At 43.9% G+C, this 19,823-nt stretch overlaps 1 protein-coding gene across 12 annotated transcripts in view; it reads left to right on the top strand.

Annotated features, from left to right (window-relative positions):
• The window catches only part of CCDC9 (coiled-coil domain containing 9), a 1,357,226-nt gene that overhangs the window by 215,417 nt on the left and 1,121,986 nt on the right, over positions 1-19,823 (top strand). For all 12 annotated transcript variants that reach the window (XR_011302042.1, XR_011302041.1, XR_011302040.1 and 9 more), the window contains exons 5-6: positions 1,609-2,556; positions 6,735-6,818. Coding sequence is in view for 9 of the 12 variants with exons in the window: in XM_069644545.1 (XP_069500646.1) it covers positions 1,609-2,556; positions 6,735-6,818 (1,032 nt within the window). In the remaining 3 variants the exon portion in view is untranslated. The remainder of the gene's footprint in view (positions 1-1,608; positions 2,557-6,734; positions 6,819-19,823) is intronic.

A 19,823-nucleotide genomic window follows, 5' to 3' on the forward strand; every position in this document is an offset into this window, starting at 1 on the left:
ACCGAAGTGGAGTTCGTTAGTCTGTTGTGGAGATGCCGAATGCAGTTAAGTGAAGAATGAGATAGTGTTTTCTTAAGCACAAAATGGCAGGGAGTGGGTGTTGATGTGGTCATGAAGTCCAGTTGTATCTACTGCATGTGCATTTTGGTCCTAATTTAAATCTTAGTCCGATTGAGGTAGTGTGGTTCAATTTCCAGGACTTGATCGATCTTCTTACGGACATAGGCAGGAAAAGTTCTGCTAGCAAAGAAAATTGTGCGTTGGGGAATGTTCTTATTTGAAAAACAAAACACTATAAAAACCACTATTCGGAAGTTCAGACCTTGCAGAGAATTGCGACCGTGAACTTTGCACTTAATGCTGCTGGTTGTTCTATTCTGCCTCTGTGGAATGATTGGGCAGTGTCACGTTACTGGATCCAATCTTGCTTAAAAGTAACTTTCCCCTCTTTCCCCCCCCCCCCGCGACCCCACACCCCCTCATCTCCTGGCATTAATGCAGTTTCGACACATGTACACAGCACATTATTTGTTGCTCACCAGTGACTAGTGTCGTGAACCATTTTGTGGCTTGATTAGTCTAAGGAGCTACAGTAATAAAAGAATACCATTATGTTTATTGTGATTCCTAGGCCCTCTACCAGGAGCTTGGCATAAAAAAGATGCTTTTTGAGCATCATATGCTTAATTTTTATCCATTATACAAATTCAGTATTTGTAGTATCTTCCATGGGCTCCTGGGTGTGTAAAGTTTTAAAAACCCATTAGTAGCAGTAGCATGATTGGGTAAGATGCCATTTTTTCAATCCTGTTTGAAAAAGTTGTACAATTTTCTATCCAACCAAGTGGGTTCATCTTTTTATTTCATAGGGGCATTTTATTTTTTCTTTCTTTTCAATTATTTCTGGAGTTGCAGAGCACGTGTTGTGCTGCTTTCCCAGTTTTGAAAAATTAAACTACATTTCAGGTATTCTTATTATTGCATTACTTTCTTTTTTTTTTGCTAGTTAGTACAGCGATGGGACTGGTTCGCTGACTCGTGAGCCACATAGTTTTGTTTGCCTTTCAGATCAGATTATTTTTACTAAATGGTTTCTTTGGTTTTTGGTGGCTAAATCCATAATTATTAACTGTTTATTAAATGGGTTGATTTGTCGCCATCATTTTTTTAAATATATTTTTTAAATGTTTTGTAAAGTACATGCATACTTTTTGCTATCACTGTGTTTTCCAGAACCGAGTTCGATTTACTGTTTCTTGGGGTCTGCATTTTACTGTAAAACTTCTTTAGTTATAATATTGTATCCCTTCCATTGTGTGCCGTGACTTGTGAAGTGTGGAGACCGTCGAAGTTTTGGGAGCATTTTCATTCCTGACGTGTGTTGGCAGTAAAGATAAGTGATTAGTTGAGCTGCAAGCCACAAGCACTACCTGTATCACATGTGCACACCACAAACGATGCTCCAAAAAAGCCTGTCTTCCAAACCCATCATGAGGTTTTGGTGTCCATTTATCATTTTGTAAACTGGATAACCTATCAATGAATAAAGATTGTATTTCTAAGTGTCTGGGAACTCCTTGTAACTTTCATGTTTTCATGCCTTTACAGGAAAAACGTGTAATTCATGACCGGAGGTCTCCAAAGTCTCCCCGAGATGCACCATGCCCAGCTGAACAGATGTTCCCTCGCAGTCCTCAGCACAGGACACCCAGTAGAACATCACTACATCAATCTGGCCACTCGACTCATAGAGAGAGATCGGACGAGCCCCCTTGGGATGGCTCTGGAGATGCCTTTCGAGGAGGGAGGGGACGCAGGAGCCGTGGTGGGAGCAGCAGAGGCAACATGAAGGAGAGAATAGGGGGTAGTGAGGGTGGAGGGAGGTTTGGCGAGTGGGAGGAAACCGGAGGTAAGTTCAGTGAGAGAAGAAACAGTGAGCGAGAGGAGAGGGGTAGATTCAGTGAGCGCGAGGAAAGGGGAATTGGGGAAAGGGAGGAACATGGGGAAAGGGAGGAACATGGTGGTATTTTTAGTGAGCGACAGGAAAGGGGAGGTGGTGATAGACAGGAGCGAGGAAATAGATTCAGTGAAATGGAGCGGAGGGGAGGCAGAATTAGCCAGAGAGGAGGTCGGTTCAATGAGAGGGAGGAGAGAGGAGGCCGGGGCGTCAACCGAGGTGGTAGATTTGGTCAAACTGACGAGTGGGGAGGTGGTGAGAGAGAGGAGAAAAGAGGTGGTGGCAGTGTAAGGAAACCGCTGCGAGGCAGCCAAAGGGACAGAGCAGGAGGGGGTACTACTGGAGTGAAGGGCAGTGGAAGTGGGAGTGATGAGTGGGGAAGTGGTGGAGGGGAAAGTGACGAGTGGGGTGTTGGTTGTAGTGAAGAATGGCCTAGTGGAAAGGAAGGTAGAGGGCTGTCTGGGAGAGTCCAAGGTGGTGCTGTGAGGATTGGGGGTGGTGGTGGCATTGGCTTTGCAGACCCCCGAGGAGAAGAAGATGCCCGTATTGGCTCTAGCATTGAAGGTGGTGTGACTGGTGGGCCTGAACGCAAAGTTAAGGTAAAGCATTGGAGGTGATGAAGTAAATCATTCTAGCAATTACATTTTCTGTAAAAATTGAATATTTTAAAGGCTGCTTCAACATAGTTAAGGCTTCCAAGTGTTAACTTGAAAAATGTTAATGTCTGTCATTTTGTAAAGTGCCATTCAGTGACTGTGAAGGGCAGGAAATGTTTTTGGGTCCCTGTTACACAATGATTACTGCTCTGTAGCAGGTAGGTAGAATAGGTACAATTATTAGGGGGGAATGTTAAGTAGGTAATGTTAAGTAGGTTAGGTTCATAGTGAATGTATAAAGAGTAGAGGGGTGGCACCCTGGTGTACGCTAGCGGAAGGAAGTGGTAGCCTGCCTGAGATCGCCTGGGGGAGATGGGAACACCATACGAGGCCATTTTAATGCTTCAGTGAGGTGTATCAGGAATTAGGTCGAGGTGGAGTCTGTTGTGTCAGTCTCACCATTTGGTTCCCCAATACCACTCCAAGGAAGGGTGAGCTGACTGAGCAGATCCCCATTTAGATGGTATTTTTGTCAGGGGAATTTTAGGAAGGGGATTTTTTTTTTATATATGTAAAGAGAGGTCCCTGTTGGGGTCGCAATAAAATCCACCTTGGTGTCTGTGTCCAGTTAACGAGGTATGAACTCTGGGTGTAGCCCTTCTCCTGTCATCAGCAATTTTATTTTACATGTGCAGAGCCCCAGCCTAACTGGCTGATCCAGTGGGTCGCGGTGGTGGTTCCCTTATTGCCCCAGGTTTTGGTTACACCCTTGCCCTGGACCAGGGGTGGTGGTGTCAGACGCAATCCAGGGTCTTCATGTCTAGATACCACAGCGTGTATGGGCTGGACTGTTCTTTGAATGCTCTCAGATTCTCAATTATGGATCTGTAGCGAACACTGACCCAGGAACTAAAAACTTTTAGAGACTGAGTTCCTTGCAGAGTTGCAGTAATGCCAAGTGTACCTTTATTTCCCCTCTTTCCATTCCTGTCCTATACTAGTCAACAGGGATTGCCTTATTCTTGGTGTTGAATCTTTATTAGAAAAAAAGATAGCTTATGACAAATGATCTGTAGTCCACTACTTAATGAGAGAAGAGACTAATACATTTCTTGTAGAAGAGAATCTGTAATCACTTAATTGCCTGACTACACTCAGTTAGTTGGGCAGTGCCAGTTATTTCACGGGCCAGTTGTTGCTATTAAAATGTTAACACATTTGGCTTTATGGAGTGGTAGTTCATCTCAATATGTTGTATTACAAGTTTCTTGAGATTTCCCGATTGGAAGCATCTTCTCACGAACTTAAAAACCATTTAAATGTATAGATGCACTGGTTGATCTTTCTAATTGTCAGTGTAGGAGTTCTAGGGAAGGGCCTAAGGATTGCTAGTACCAAGCGCAGCGACCTAAGCTTCCAAACATTGGTCTTCCTTCATCAGATAATTAGCTCAATTGTTAACTTCTGCAAATGAAGCATCATCTCCCTTGTTTTTACATTATTAACTCAGTATTTAGAATGGTATTTTGCACTGCATTGAATATGAATTGCTTTGTATAACATTTGTGTTTTAGCAGTTTTTGTTCATTTTTTTTTTTTGTTTTATTTTTTTTTAGGGTGAGCCAACTGCTGCATAACTGCAAAACCTCCAGTTAGTGCGATTGTTGGGGATGGGCAGTGCCATTTCAATATTTGGATAAAATGATATCTGTAGACTTTTCTCCCACCACCCCTAATTGGGGGAGGAGGGGCTTACATGTGGCTCATTTTTGAGTTGGTCTAGTTGGGCAGGATTTTCATTTCTTTAATATTTCAGGCCCATTACCGCAAGTGATCATTTGATCATTTATGAACATGGTAAACGATAGGGAGATGGCGTGGGCAGCAATCGGCCCGGTCTTTCTCCCACCACTATCTTCATAGGTATTCATATCATACCATTTTCCCTAGACAGGATTTAGGCTTTAGTGTTATTAATGCACAATGTTTAAGACTCCAACCTAAGAGCACACTCTTGACTGAATACATAACAAAGACTGGATGCCATGTTTGTGTGCTCTTTAACCTCTTCTGTGGGGGATGAGGATGCAATTCCCTTTCAGAGCTCTAATATAGTGACCTTGAGTCATAGGAAAGGGGCCATTACAGCTTTCTGTCATTAAGTAACCAATATGAAGAATGACAAAATCAATGGCAGAAATTGACAAGTAAAAATTTGAATTATGATGAAACATAAAAAAACATTAGTACATTACATTTTCCTTCATCCGCGTAATTTTGGTAAACTAAAGAAATCCATTGTAATGGAATTTAATGTATTAGGACAATTGAGAATTATTTGATTGCTCACTATTTTAACTGGACGTTTTGTTTAAAATGGTGTTTCCAGGGTTCCTCCATATCTTTTGGAATGTGTATGTTAAAGGTATTTATAGAACACACCGTCACCAATGGAGTTGGTCTCCAGGCGCTCAGGCGGCTCCGTAAACAAAAGGTGGACGGGGTGGGTTTGTGGGTGAAGAGGGCGTAGGAAAGTGAGAGGTGGTGTACTGTTGGCAGCTTCAGTTCGGTTTTCACTGTGTGCTGAACTTGGGTGTGCAAATAGGATCGAAGCGGGTCCTCACGTTTTTTGCGATCTATGTGTTGATTGTTGTTGCCGTGTGGTGAAGTCCGTGCGGTTTGCTGTGAAAGAGGTTGTTGTGGGGGTTTTCTGTGCATTAAGTAAGCAGAAATTAGAGGTTTTGGTTAGCGAGTTGTATATCTCACAATCCCTGTAGTTTTAGTTTATGTATCAGGTAGTTGTATTCAGTTGGTATATTCTCTTTCTAGGTTTACTGATTGTCTATTTTCTATGGTGATACTGTGGCTGGTTCAGCAGATTAATTGGCATAGTACCCCTGGTTCGGTGAGCATTGGCCCTAGATCGATAGTGATGTTTTTTTTTATCATTAACCAGGTTCTTTCTATTTACTGTTGGTAGTCTATTGGGTGGTATAACTTCTCTTCCCTTCCCTGACAGTCTAGTATCTGGGCCCGGTGATGAGGTTGGCCTCCAGCTAAGTTATTGACCTTGGTACACCCAGGGGTGGGCATAATCCTGCTTAGGTAGAGGGGATATATTATCTATCCCTGTTCTTTCCTATGTATTACTGTTTATGGTCCATTGCTGCCTGTGCCCTCAAGGGTTGCTAGATGTCATTGCTGGGTAATACCTTGCTCTCCCTTCCGATTGATCTGTGGGTGTTCTTGTTATGATTGGTGAGGTTTATTTTTTAATTGATAAGTGACTGTTACATGTCCGTATATTCTTATTCTAATAAGGGTTGATGATTAAGGGAGTCAGGGTAGGCTCTTCTCTCGGCCTGGTTTCTCTGTGTATGTCCTTAAGGGCATTCTTTCTGGTTATGGGGTGAAGAGCCATGATTTGAGGAGTTTCCTGAATTGTAGGTGATCACTTTGTTCCGTATGTTCTTTGGTAGTTCGTTCCAGGTTTTTGGGGCGAGGTGAGAAAGATGATCCTCAGAGTTTCCTCTTGTTGTATGATTTGGGTTCCAAACAGATGTCGCTGCTGGATCTGAGTGGCCCTGCAATGTGATATACGTTTAGTTTTCTTCTGATGAACTCTGCACCTTGGTCGCGGATTGCTCTGTGGGTTATGCAAATTGATTTGAACTTGATCCGCTGTTGAATGGGTAGTCAGTGTAGCGTTTTCAGCGCTGGTGTGATGTGTTCTCTTCGAGGTAGTTTAAGGAGCAGTCTGGCCGCTGTATTTTGTTTGCGTTGGCGTTTATTTAAGAGTCGTTCAAGGAGGCCTAAATATAGGCTATTGGCGTAGTCTAGTCTGGATATGATGAGGGCGAGGATGGCAGTTGTTTTGTTGGTGAATGAGGGGAATGGTAGGATCCTTTTAACCGATTAGGGCGTTTACTTGTGGTTCTAGAGTGAGTTTGTTGTCCATCAGGACTTCCAGGTTTTTTATATGGTATTCACAAACCTAAAAACATCTATTAACCTAAACTAGACATGGACATTTTAAAAAAAATAAAACTTGAACATGAGAATAAAAATATGTAAACATGTCATTATGAATTTTACAAGCTCAATAAATACCCTAGTATTAGGAATGTCAAATGTAATTTTGCAGCAGTTACCACCAGTGGTGTTTGTTTCTCTCTTCTCAGGACTGGGAAGAAAGGAGAAGACAAAACATTGAGAAGATGAATGAGGAAATGGAAAAAATAGCAGAGTACGAGAGGAACCAAAGGGTAGGTTTCTTTTTTCTTTACTTTGGAAATGGAACAATTTCCATAATTAAAACACTTGTATGAACAAACGTGTTTAAAAACATCAATACACAATACAAATACGAATAAATAATTAAGACCTAACACATTCTAATTGTAATTAATTGGGCATGCTCAATAAAATAATAAACTAACCATGTAGAATACATGGTTGTAAAGTGACCTAAAGTATCGGGTTACTAATTGCTCCTCCCACAGCCCATTTCTAAACAAAGTGAATATGTATTTCCTTCTGAGAGAACTCTAATTCTGGCAAAAGAATATGAAGCACATCTTCATCTGAGGACCCATCTCAGTAAAGTGGCTTTTTGTCCCACCGCCACACTAGCATGGCTAAAGATACCCTGTTGCTCCTTCCTCTCAATATGATTGCCCTCTGCACTGGTTTTAATCACCCATTCAAGGGAACTTTCTGAACTGAGTTATTTAGATATGAAATAAAACTAACTGTGGATTTCCTAGGCTCCAATTGCTCTTTGGCTGTCCTTGACCCTCAAACAGTTTTCTAACCTTGCTACGACTGGATCTTCGGGCTCACTGTGTTATGATACAGCATTTATATCGTGCCTATACACAAGTGTTTCAAGGTGAGGCAAGGGATGGGGGGGGGGAGACGGGAGACAACGATTTTACTAGGCCAGGTGACACTGAGATTGTGCAAATGCAGGGGGCAGGGGGGGGGGGGGAGTGCGGGGGAAAGTTTGTAAATAGCTGCAAATAGCCCAGCTTTTTGATAATACATAAGCCAAGCGCACTTTGAACGAATGTCCGAGAGCATGACCTCTCAAACCAACAGTTGGGTTAATAATACATTTGTTATGCCACAGGCAAATCTCATCTTCTATATATCTGAGGCCAGTTTACTAGTGTAAACTGGTAAGCCAGGAGAACGCTGCAGGATTCCCATTCTACATAGAAACAAATGTTTCTTAGTCTGTAGTGGCACAGGCCTACAGTAGCTTTATATAGGGCAGAGTCCTAGCTCACCGCCGGCATAGATTTGCCCTTATAAATACGAAGCTGCAAGGCTGCCTAGATTATACCCAAATCTAGACAAGGCCCCTTTGACCTCTGCTGCTTTTGTGGCCTGATTTCTAACATGTTGATGACGTTCCCCGACACTACCGGGGAGAACCGGAGAAGCGAGAGGCTGCCGGGGCAGCATGATGTGAGGAGAACAATGTGTGAAATGCTAATGGTCGAATTATAAACTATAAACCAGTATAATTGAGGATATGGGAAACCACTGCAGAATGTTAAAAGGTTGTTTGGAAAACTGAAAGAAAGTGGAAACACATACCATGGGAAGAAGGGGACAAAAGCCCTTGAATTGGCATTTGAAGAGGAGGAAGAGAACCTCCAAGGAAAAGTGTAACAAGCACTGTGAACGAAGACTGTCAAGTGTGTCAAACTGAGAGAAATAACCCAGTAGATACTCCAGAAGAGGGAGATTCCAAACCGGCATAAAGTCATTCAAATCCCAGGAAGAGCTAAAGCCCCAGAAAGTGAGGGACCTAAATTCAAAGGGAAGAACTTGAGAAAGTATCTCAAAGAAGACTGCTGTAGGCCTTCCATTAAGGAGAGTTTATTTCCGAGGACTGTTTGGGACAAGCTACAATAAGTAGCTCATTAATAAAATCCCAAGAATTCCAAACAGGAGGATCATGGGAAATGTGGTTCTAAACCAGAGACATTGGTATAGTCCCATTACAAGGAGACAAGAGAAACACCTTTAAAGAAAGCAAGACGAAAGAAGGCATAAAAAACGGCCAGGAGAAAAGAGACATTCTTTATTGGTAGGGTTGGGCAGAGTTTGGTTTTGGACTGGGGACATTTGCTGACGACAGCCAAGCATCTTTAGTTATTTTAGTTAGGCAGGGAAACCCCTTTTTTTCAATGGGGACAGGTGGGTATTTTCTTTATAATTTATTAAAGAGAAAACCAACCTGTACATGGTGTGCCCACCTCCTTTATCCGTCCCACTACAGAGGCTAACCTTTCATACTAAACTGGGAAGACACTGAGCGGTTATCTAAACCTCAAACAAGGTAAGGCAGCAGAGCAGTTGAGCCTTGGTCTCGGGGAGGGTATAAGTGGCCTAGGGCTACAAGGAGTCCACAAAGAGCAACAGTTAGACATTAAGTATAAAAATACAATTATTTATTAGGCCGTAAGTCACATGTAGGTATTGTCAAACAAATCCTTCTAAAACATGTATAGTCTGATGCATAGAAAAATAGGTAGAACTCTTTTTAGAAACAACAGACACATTTCCTGATTATTATAAAAGTCCAAACCCACAATGGTTTGGATCCTTGTGTGCAAATGTCACTAGTTCCAAGACCATACCTCTTCAGCTAAGTTCTTATTTCATACTAGTACCTGTTATGATTAATAAGAGTTCCGAAGCTTGATAAAAGTTCAAGTAAGGTTCAGATAAGTACTCCTCTCAATCCAAAATACTAGGATAGGGCCCTGGAAATGATATTTAACCCGGTTCCACCATCAAAGGTTTGTTTGGGGCTAGGACAATACATCCAATGTAACCCGAAGGAGGACGAGGATAGAAACAGATATGTTAACTTACCCTACTTACTCTTATTCTTCCAGAGACCACTGCAAGTGTTCTGGAATCTGTTAGGGCTAAAATCTTGTGTGCTTGGTCTGGTTGACAAAGGCCCAGGGGTTGCTGGGGCAGAGGTCTCTTTCCACATTTGGATTTAGTTTTGGTCAATAGCGGCGCATAGGAATCTGTTGCAGACAGCTTCCAGCAGTAGATCCAAAATTGAGGATCTAGACTTCGGCAATGCAGACCCCTTAGGGATACCTCCCAGTATTAAAGGAGGGGTGTTGCAAAGGGAGTCGGCATGGCCAGGTGGCGAGCACAGTAGCAGGCCTAACACAGCTTTCCTTGGAGTGAGACATCTGAAAATGCAGGAGCAGTCGACTTGTGGCACACGCTTAAGATCTGCAAAGTTCCAAGGCTCTGCTCTGAACAGCGACTGCTGCAGCAAATTAGCCCAGGACACAGCAGGTCAGACAACCAGTTAGTGTAGAAGGCACAGCTCCTCGAGTAGAGGTTGAGACTGGTTAATCCCACAGGCCTGGGGGTTGATGCACCAACAAAGGCCTTGAGATGAGGACCAGGGCTTCACCTGGACAACACTGGAATCGATGGTGGTTAGCTGCAGGAGTCGTCTTCTGGTCGTCAGTGGGCTGCTCTTCGTAGAAGTCTTGGTTCCAACGATAATCTGCTGAACAGTAACAGGAGGTCCTCCTTTTATCCAGTCTTGAGGCTGGGAGCAAGCCCACCAATGGTAACTATCTGCAACATTCAAACAGCCATGGATTGTCCAATCATGGACAACCACTGGTCATCACCTCTGCTCAGCAACAGACTTTCAGGCACCAGAGGATGTGGATTAGGACTAGACAGTCCCAGCCCTGCCATCTGACTCACACGCAACACCCCTTTGCCCCCGAAAGCTGCATCTTTCTCAGGGGAAATGGATTTCCATATAAGGCATATTCTGACCTGGGTAGGCAAGAAGAAGGCCAAAGAACAAGCAAAAAACCTTGTTGTACGGCCATCTTGGTGTGCTAGCCACCTTTTTTAGTAGCCATTTGCAGTAAATTGAAAAGTGCACGAGTAAAACCTAAGAAAATTGTAAACATTTCTAAGCTGCCCCTATCTTGTCCTGGGCACATATGAAAAGTAATCAAAACGTTGTGATATAAACAAGATATAAGGATACAAAGTATCTTAACTGCACTTCACTGTAGGGTGCTCTATGCAAGTTCCTAAACAGAGGCTGTCTCTCAGTACTGACAGTCTTGGGGACTAGTTTGTTTCCCCATAAGAATGAGCAAAACATAAATCGGAAGGCTTTACTTATCGCCAAAAAGTCAGAACCGTGTTCATAACTAGCAAAGAAATGGGGATCCCATAGAAAGCTGTCGAGGGAAAGATGCAAAAAGAAATGACTTCCTAACCAATATGATTTGTGTTGATTTTGCAGTGTGGTAAACAAATTCCCATTTCAAAGACTTGGGAGCAGGTGACTGCTCTTTGGGTGATTTCATTACATAATTTCCTGGAACATTTCCCCAGCCATGTGCAGATCAACAGATCATGGTTACTTGTAATTGTAGGATCGATTTTCAAAATAATTTACCATGGACCAGTTGTCAAACTCAATCAGAAAGTAATCGGTAGTTAATCTCAACCTCCTGTTATGAAAAATAAAATTCCTAGTCAGACCTGATGGAAATCTGCCATTTACGAAGTGGAATCCTATATCCATCAGGCTAGCAGAACTCCCGATGGGACAACAAAAATGTCCTTGATCGCCTGTTCAATTGGACCATCACCCATTGTTAGAGAGAATTCACAATTCTGTACTAATTCACTTCAACCTCTGAGACCCCCAGCTCTTTTGGTGGACTTTAGCACTTTTCAGTTTTATCCTGGAGTGAGTGAGACCTTTTTCTCACTCCCATATATTTTCTATCTGATATGTATTCTGTGTTTTCTTTGTCTTTGGAGTCTGCCAAACTCCATAGGCATCTATTTTTTGTATGGTGACACACAGCACCTTCAGTGCAGTGTTGCAGTGAAATCCATTCAATTTCTCTTGAGGTTTAAATACCTTTATCTTGTGAGAACTACTATTCCCAGGAATAGTTAAGTGAAATTGACTTTACTTACCTTTTCTCTCTCTGTCGATCCAGCACACACCATCTTAGTGGAGTGCTGGGGGATTACTTAGCCCCTTGTTCTACTTACTCATGTAACATTTTTTATGTTAACTTCACGACTTTAATTGGCTGGTGGCAGTGGTTTAATTTTCCTACTATTGTGCTTTTCTACCGCAGGCTGAACCTTCAGCTGCAGTATAGCACCCATGAGTGACCATTGTGTCAAAATGGCCCGGTTGTCTTTTTTTTGCTATATCTTGTTAGTGAAGTCTTTCTTGGATTTTACTCTGTGCGCCAAACCAGGTTTGACCCTTAAGTTTGTTTTAGCCTTCGGTGGGCTTCAGTGCTGAAGCCCACCTCTGGCTGCAGTCTCTGGCAGGGCAGCAAGCGAGGGAGGTGCCGAAACTCCCTGTCCTTAGTCTCCTTGGTAACCTGAATGCACCCAGTCGTGATTGACTGGCTGGCTGTCCTTGCAGGACAGCCACCTTGCTGTGAGTGACAGCTAGGCTGTGCATGAATGGGAGAAACCTGCATAAAAGGCGAGGCTTCTTGACAAAGGAATCGTGATGAGAAGCTTGCTGCATCCTCCTGGAATGTTGAACTGCCCGGTGAAGCACTGCTGCTATGCTTAACTGCTTTTCCAAATCAACTAGAGAAACTCCAGAGAGAATGACTTCTTCCTTTGGGTTAGTGAGACCAACTAACCCTAATACAAACTTTGCTGGAAGAGGAACCGAGTGCAAGGGGTTGAGAAATACGTAGTAGAGTACATCGTCTTCAAGCCGGACGAGAGCTCCAGGAAGATCCTGAGGATCCTGCCGTAGCAGGACGACCCAGGCTCGAGTCACCTCATCAGAGTGCTGGACTCAAGGAGCGAAGAAAGTCTCCCAAGTGTCCAAGATCTGCGGTGGTGCTATTTACCGGTGGCTGAAACCACAATGTGCCACTGAACTGAAAAGCATCCGTAGCTGCAGCTGACCTCCGAACTGCTATGCAAGAGTCCTCCAGACAATCCTCCCTCTTGTCCCCGTGACTGAGGCCCAGGAACACATGATCTGCAAGTCTGCAACCAGGAAAGAAGCCAGCTGGATCCTCTTCTTCTAACCGAAGGTACTGTTCTGACTAAGGGGTACTTACCTCTCTGTAGCTTGCTTGTCTCGGTTGAGATTTGCAGTAGCTGCCTTATTCTAGCTCTAAATTTTCACAAGTGTAACTGCTTGTGGCCCAACAGTGATTTTCTACTACAACTCTCTAACTCTGTGCCAGACGTTTGTGCTATCTAAGATGTGCCTCAGCTCCATAGACATTGTTCAAATTGACTTTGGCTCTTCTGGCTCCCTGCAGACTCTTCTGTCCCATTGATTTTGATTCTAACTGTCACTCATAGGTGGTAACTTGTTTGAAACTGTTATTGCTGGGCAAAGTTTCTATCTAGACTTCATTGGGGGATTGTAAAAGTGCTCACATGCACTGAGAACCTGTTAACCTTTTTCCTTCCAATAACCCTGCCTTTTTCACAACCTCAGAATTTACCAGGTACAACAAGTGATATATAAATACCAATACTATCCCAGTAATTGAAGTCACACCAGGGTGCAGGAAGCGTCTATGAAGCATATCTAGCAAATATCTGCTTGCTCATCCTGATAACTTGTTATGAAGGTATTTTGATTGTTGCACATTGCCCTTTTTAAACGAGCTTATATTAAAACTGACCATTAAATAAAGTAAGAATTATTTTACAAGTGTAATTTGGATACTTGTGTGTGTGGATTCCGATGCTACAGCTCACATTTACCCCTCTTGAGATAAGTCTGACTGCTCAGTCACTGTGCCAACTTGCGTAGTACAGACCTATACCAATAGGTGGGTTACCTAATACCAAGAGGACAAGACTGGTGTAGTCTCTCTGAGGTTTACCACATACAATCTTGCCTAACACCCAATCTTTTAGATACAATACCCCCTCAAGATACACTCTGTTAGCAGAGCCACATTGGGAGTATTGACTAAATCGAGTCTGGGCTTTGGTGGTGAATTTAGAGGTTCTTTATATGCCAACAATTCCCCTTCTCCATAAGTGTGCCCACTGTCAAAAGAAATGCAGAGGCAGTCTCAAGAAACGCCTGCACTTACTGAACCTTCAAAGGAGGAATCGGGCGTGCATGACTGTTAGGAAAGATTTCTACTTTGGCAACTTTTTCTCCATAGTTTCTATAGACTCCCAATCTTTTTACTTTGTTTTTTAACCTGTTCTGACTTTTTGAAGGGAAGTAAATCCTTCAGCTTCACTTATGCTAATATGTTATGGGGAAACTGTTCAGTCCTTCAGAAGATGGAAACAGTTTCCCTTTTACGTTTTGTGACTTTTTAACATTGGACAAAGCATTTTACAATACAGTGTAATGGGTATACTTTTGTATCACCCTAGCTTTTTATACTTGGGATTATTGGTTGTTTTTGTTTATATGTGCCTGAAGATGAGCAACATTCATTTATTTTTTTAAAAATTATTTTTATTGGTTTTCAACATGCAAATGCATAACATATAACAATTCATTCTCCTTCTAATTTAATTCCCCGTCCATTTCACAATAACTCATCTAATTTCATAAATTGATCAAATAGTCTTGAAATTCATTATTCAACTATAACTGACAAAGGGAAGATTAATTCAAAGACAGGAATGTCAAGGAGAGGAAGTATAACCAGGAGATAAAGGGGGCAACATAGCACAAGGGAGAAAAGAAAAAGAAAAACAAGGTGGCAAGCCATCAATTCATAAAGTCAACATCAAGTATCAAGGATTCATAAAGTGTCTCATCAGTTGTGGTTGGAAGTACATATGTTCTCTATCGGAAACATATTCCAAGAATGGGCTCCAAGTTCTTATACATTTCGGGAGTTTCCCTTCAAGCATGGCTGTAAGTTTCTCCAGGCCTAGCAACTCCCACACTTTTACCCACCAATATGCTATTTGTGGTCCTTCCAGTTTTCCAAAACCGGGCTCTTGTGATTCGAGCAGCAATAATTAGTTGTTTAATCAGAGCAGCTCTATGAACTGTCATTGGAAAGGACCCATCTTCTGGAGCATCTCCTAACAGCAGCAGTCTTGGATCCATGGGGAGCAAAGAGCCTGTGATGTCTTTAATCTTTGACCTCACTTCCAGCCAGAATGTTTGGATAACTGCTCAGTGCCACCACATGTGAGCCAGATCTCCCTGATCCCCAAAGCCATACCAACATGTGTCTGGATACTCTGGATTCATTGCCTGAAGTCTACTTGGAGGTAAGTACCACCTAAAAAGGACTTTAATGGCGTTCTCCTTCACTATGGTACATCGTGAACTCCTTTGGGCACTATGACAAATTCGTTGCCATGACTCCTCAGAAATGTCCAGGCCAATAATTCAACAGCCTCAGCCTGGAGCACCTCTTTAATAAATTGCTCCATATTGTGCGTCATTACAGATTCCGGAATCCCCATCACCCTGACATTGTTGCATCTAGATCGTGCCTCCAGATCTTCACTTTTATCTCTTATTTCTTTTACCTCCTTCTGGAACCCTCGTTTAGCTGCCGTCACTTCGCTACTTGTATTTTCAAACACCCTCAATCTGTACTCGGCTTCTCTATTTTTCTACTCTCTCTTGCATTCGATCCATTTTGTATTCTATGCCGTCTAATTTAGTGTTCGCAGCCGCAAACCCATTCTTCATTTCGGCGATGACCAGGCTTAACTCGGCGCCCCCAGGGAACTACCATGCAAGCCAGGTGTCACCTCACCTCCACTCGTGGTGGAACCAGTTGAAGCTATTGTGCCTTTGTGGAATGCCAGTCCCTCCTTTGTGTACTTGCTGTACCTTCTGGGCGCAGAGCCGATGTTTCCCTGAGGTCCACAGTTAAGTACCACCAACACACCCACTCTCACCTAGCTAGGGTCATGGGTGATAGCCCGTCGCCCACCCAGAGCAAAAACAAGAGGAGTTCACAGTGGGACAGTCAATGGCTCTCCAAGTATAAAGCGCTTGCTCCCGCCGCGCGCTGCCAGCATCCCAGATCACAAAGGGGGAGTTTCAGCTATTAAGCCCACAATCCAAGATGTACACTGTCTAATAACCAAGAGCTGATTAGTTGTCTCCAGGTTTGTGATACATGACCACAACAATCTCATCCCCCACAGTGGCACAGCCTGGCCTCCATGATAGCCAGTACACCGCTCCCGGGGGTCTGCAGGTCTCACCTTGCCGCCAGTCCCTCCCCGATGGCGAGCCTTCACCTGCACTTATAGTCCCTCAGTTAGTGCCCAGCATGAGCCTGTGGCTGTCCAAGTGACCGCATCCTGAGACACCAATCGCTGCAGACTGTTATGATGCCCGTGGGCAGGCCAACATGGATCCCTGCTTCGGGCCCGATCTGGTGGCTGCCGGAGAAGCGGACCAGACCTCCCAGCTATGGTGGCGCTGCAGCAACCTCTCCTGTCCTCACCACCCCACACCGTAGGGGCTCCGGATCACCCCTGATGTATCCTGAGTGCGGGTCCCTTCCCTGGCCCTACTTCTCCCCACCTCCCAGTGTACACTCAACATCCCCCGAGGGAGATCGGGGTGGGGGGAGGAGGTAGGTGTTTGCGGGAGCAGTCCTCTGCAGCATGATCCACCTCTGTTCCCACACTACACATGTGGGACCACCATCGTCTCCTCTAGCTTTTCGTCCCGTTAAGAACCCCACGGCTGGGCCAAAGCGACAAGGGACTCCTCGTCCTGCTCTTCAACACCAGAGCTTAGAAAATGGCAGCCATCTTACCGCTGGCACTCGAACGCATTATTTCTAAAAGCTTTTGTGTATATAAAATAAATGACTATTTTTATAAAACTGCTAGTGTCAGTGTTTCCTTGAACTGATTGTATGCTGAAAGTACTATGCGCCTCACTACGGCCCTTATCCCTCCGAGACTAAACTTGGCTGCTCAGCCATTGCTACCATACCTTTGGGCAGTTCAGGCTACACCTAAGAGGTTACAACTCTATCACATAAGGTGGACTTTTCCCAGTTCTGTCACCGACAGTAACTTGTGTAAAACTCCCTAAAACCTGCAAAAGTTTCCTCCTTTTTCTTATTAGCAGCACTGTTTTTCTGTTTTTCTTTTTGGGGACGGACTGTGTTGGGGAGATTTCAGCACACACCAACTTATTTTAAACAAATAAGAATCTTTCACAAAACGTACTAAAAAGAAAAACTTCACACACGCCATTTTTATGTGGAGTGGTAAGGGGATACATAGTATCCCCCTTCTCTCTACTTCTGTGACTTTATGGTCACAGTGACGGCCCTAATGTTATGGCTGGTGTTAGTGGACGTGTTCTACAAACTTTGGTGATATTTTTTACTGCAGACTATTCACAGTTCCGGTTATACACAGAAGGGTCACATATGTTCTAACATGGTGGGTCCTTTTCTTTTTTTTGCGAGTTTGTGTGGTTGTCCTTTGTATGCCCTTCTTTTACCATTCTGGGAGAGGGAGGTCTGAATGAGAGTTCTGCCATTGGCGGGAACCCTTTGAGTCCCCGCCTAGGGTCCAGTGTGTCTGTGAAGGCAGGAAGTGGGCGAGGAGTTTAGCACAACTCTGTCCTTTGTCTGCCAGAGTGCATGAATGAACAGGTTCCCACTGGGGGGCTGGCTGTCCTGATTGGACAGCCACCCACCCCTTTCTGTAAACTGCAGGAAGTTTTTGCAGAGGAGGGAATGGGAAATCCAAAAAAAAGGTGAGGTTCCTGAAGCAGAAGGCAAGTCGACCACTGGAGCAGAGGATCCGAAGCTGGAGACCATCAGAGATGCTTGCACACTCTTACAGTAACCGTGAAGCGACCACTGGTGTCCTGACCCTGTTATCTTATCGACGGAGGAGCTCCGACAACGACAACTCCTTCCCTTTTGGCTGGTGGGACCAACCAGCCCTGACGAACTGCAGCTCGAGCCATCCCCCAAGATGCCGTTACCTTCCAGGGCTGCAAACCGCGAATACCTGGGGACCACTGACCCATTTTTTGTGCAATGTCTTTGTGTGAACGAATCCTCCCAGAACTTTGGTGAGCTTCAGTTGGAACCCCATAAGCACAATCCCACTCATCCAAGTCCCCTCGCCGGAGTGCAGGACTGCAGAATTGAGGAAGATCGACCGGGTGGTAACCGTTCACTGTTGGAGCTGATAAAAAGGCACCAAAACCAAATACCAACGTGGGAGACTGAAGAAATCCTTACTGAGGGTCCTTTCTTGTGACTGCTGCTGTAACACCCCATTCAGAGTCCTTCCTTTCGTCACCCCACCGAGGAATCGGGAGACCAGGTTTGTCACTGCTGCACAGGAAAGAATCCAGGTGCATTTTCGTCAACCACCGTAAGGTACTGTGGGGCTCAAGGTAGAACTTAACTCAAGCTGAATTGTCGCTCCACTGTGACTTGAGTGCGATCCTAGGTGTTTGGTTTTCCACCCATACATCTTGCTCAGGCTTAACTGCTTGTGCGCTTTTAGGAAGTCCTTTGCCGAATCCTTATAACTGATGTTACCATACTAAAGTATTTTATTTAAGTAACTAAAGTATCCTGAGGATCTTTGCTTTTCTGCCGATTCATAAGACTTATGCTCCCATCTTACACTGACTGTGATGAACTCTTGACTAGTAGGGATTAGACTGCTAAAGCATTAGAAGCCTTGAAAAGTGTTGCTAAGAAGTAAAATCACTGCTAATCATTTTGAATAACCCTCCTTTTCATTCCTACAGACTTTGTGTGACTTTGTAAATGACAAAACTGTAATTTCACTGTAACAAATGCAGGTGCGCAGGACTACTATTTAAACAGTGAGACTGTCATTACTGCCATTTTCTGTAACGATTGTAAGCAGTCAACTTTGAAAAAGGGTTTCTTTGGGCTATTGTATTGACTGGGTTCATTGTACTTATATAGAGCTCACATCTTCCTCCTAAGATAAGCCTAGCTGCCCTGCCATTGTACCAATCCTTTGCGTAGTACAGACTTATAATAAGAGTTGGCAGGCCTCGCAAATTCTTAAAAATCCCACCAGACCTGCAGGGCGATTGCTTCCTTATTTAACATACTCGATCTAAGAGAAATTCACTCGCCGCATGGTAAAAGGTGACAAAATATTTCTCAGGTGTCTATCAAACGCTGCTTGCCACGAAAAGCACAATTCATATTTGGTGCATTGCTGCCATCCAAACACAGTGAAACGTTTATTTGCCATTTACTGCAAAAAAGTTGGTTTTCATCAAATGTTAAAAAAAAATGTTTCAAACCTCCCCATACTCGCCAGCAAGGTAAAGTACCTTGCAAATGGTACTCGCCCTTCAGAAATTCTCCTCGCCAATACGGGTGGGCTACTAGATTTTGCAAGCCCTAGTTGGGGACCTGTACTCGAGTCTTACCTCAAGGTGGAGTTTAGGAAAACTCCCTTAACAGATTGTTCTTAATTTAATTGGGCTTTTATGCCATTTTTAAGATCCAGACTCTTTTACAACATTATCTGGTTGTGAATCCACTCTTCAAATGGATTGTTTCCTCCCACGTATTCCTCATCTTTAGATATCTTCCCTTCCAGCATTAGCTGCATCGGAAAGAAAATTCGTAAGCAGGCGCTGTGCGTCGATGCAGTCGACTCAATGTACCCCGAGGGCCTCTGTCTCAAGGCCAACGTCATCATGGGTATATGTACACACGCAGTGCCCGTTGGCTTCAGTTCTGTTTTTCCACGATTTGAGAAGTACGGGGCACTTCGGTTTCCTCAAACAGCAACATATCGAGAAATTACCTTGTCATCGGCTTCGACCCCTGAAGACCGGGTTTAAGAAGTGCCTTGACTGCAGCGCCAATATGTCTATCACAGATCACCCATATGGTGTGCCTGTGGTGCCTTTGTGTTGAGCACAGGTTGCAGGCTGTGGGTCTTGCTAGTCCGTCCATGATATGTAAGGCATTGAAGGAGCATAAGTTAGCAGTGGGTAGGTCCCCTACAAAATCCCCTCGACTACACTGTCGAAAAGGCTCTTGTGTGAGTCGAGAGGTGACTCTCCTCTGAGTAAAGGGTCCAAAAAATGCTCCCATTCCTGGAGTGGTTCACACCACTCCTCATCTTCGAGGAAGATGAACAAAAGGCTCCATAGGTCTCTTTCCACTTCCTCTGATTCCTCGCCTGAGGAAAATATCCTGCTCAAGTAAGTTGGCGACTCCTGCCTAATGGGAGTTGTTCAG

This window comes from Ambystoma mexicanum, chromosome 2p (genome assembly GCF_040938575.1).
Source record: "Ambystoma mexicanum isolate Mex_15411 chromosome 2p, UKY_AmexF1_1, whole genome shotgun sequence".
Taxonomy (NCBI): Eukaryota; Metazoa; Chordata; class Amphibia; order Caudata; family Ambystomatidae; genus Ambystoma; species Ambystoma mexicanum.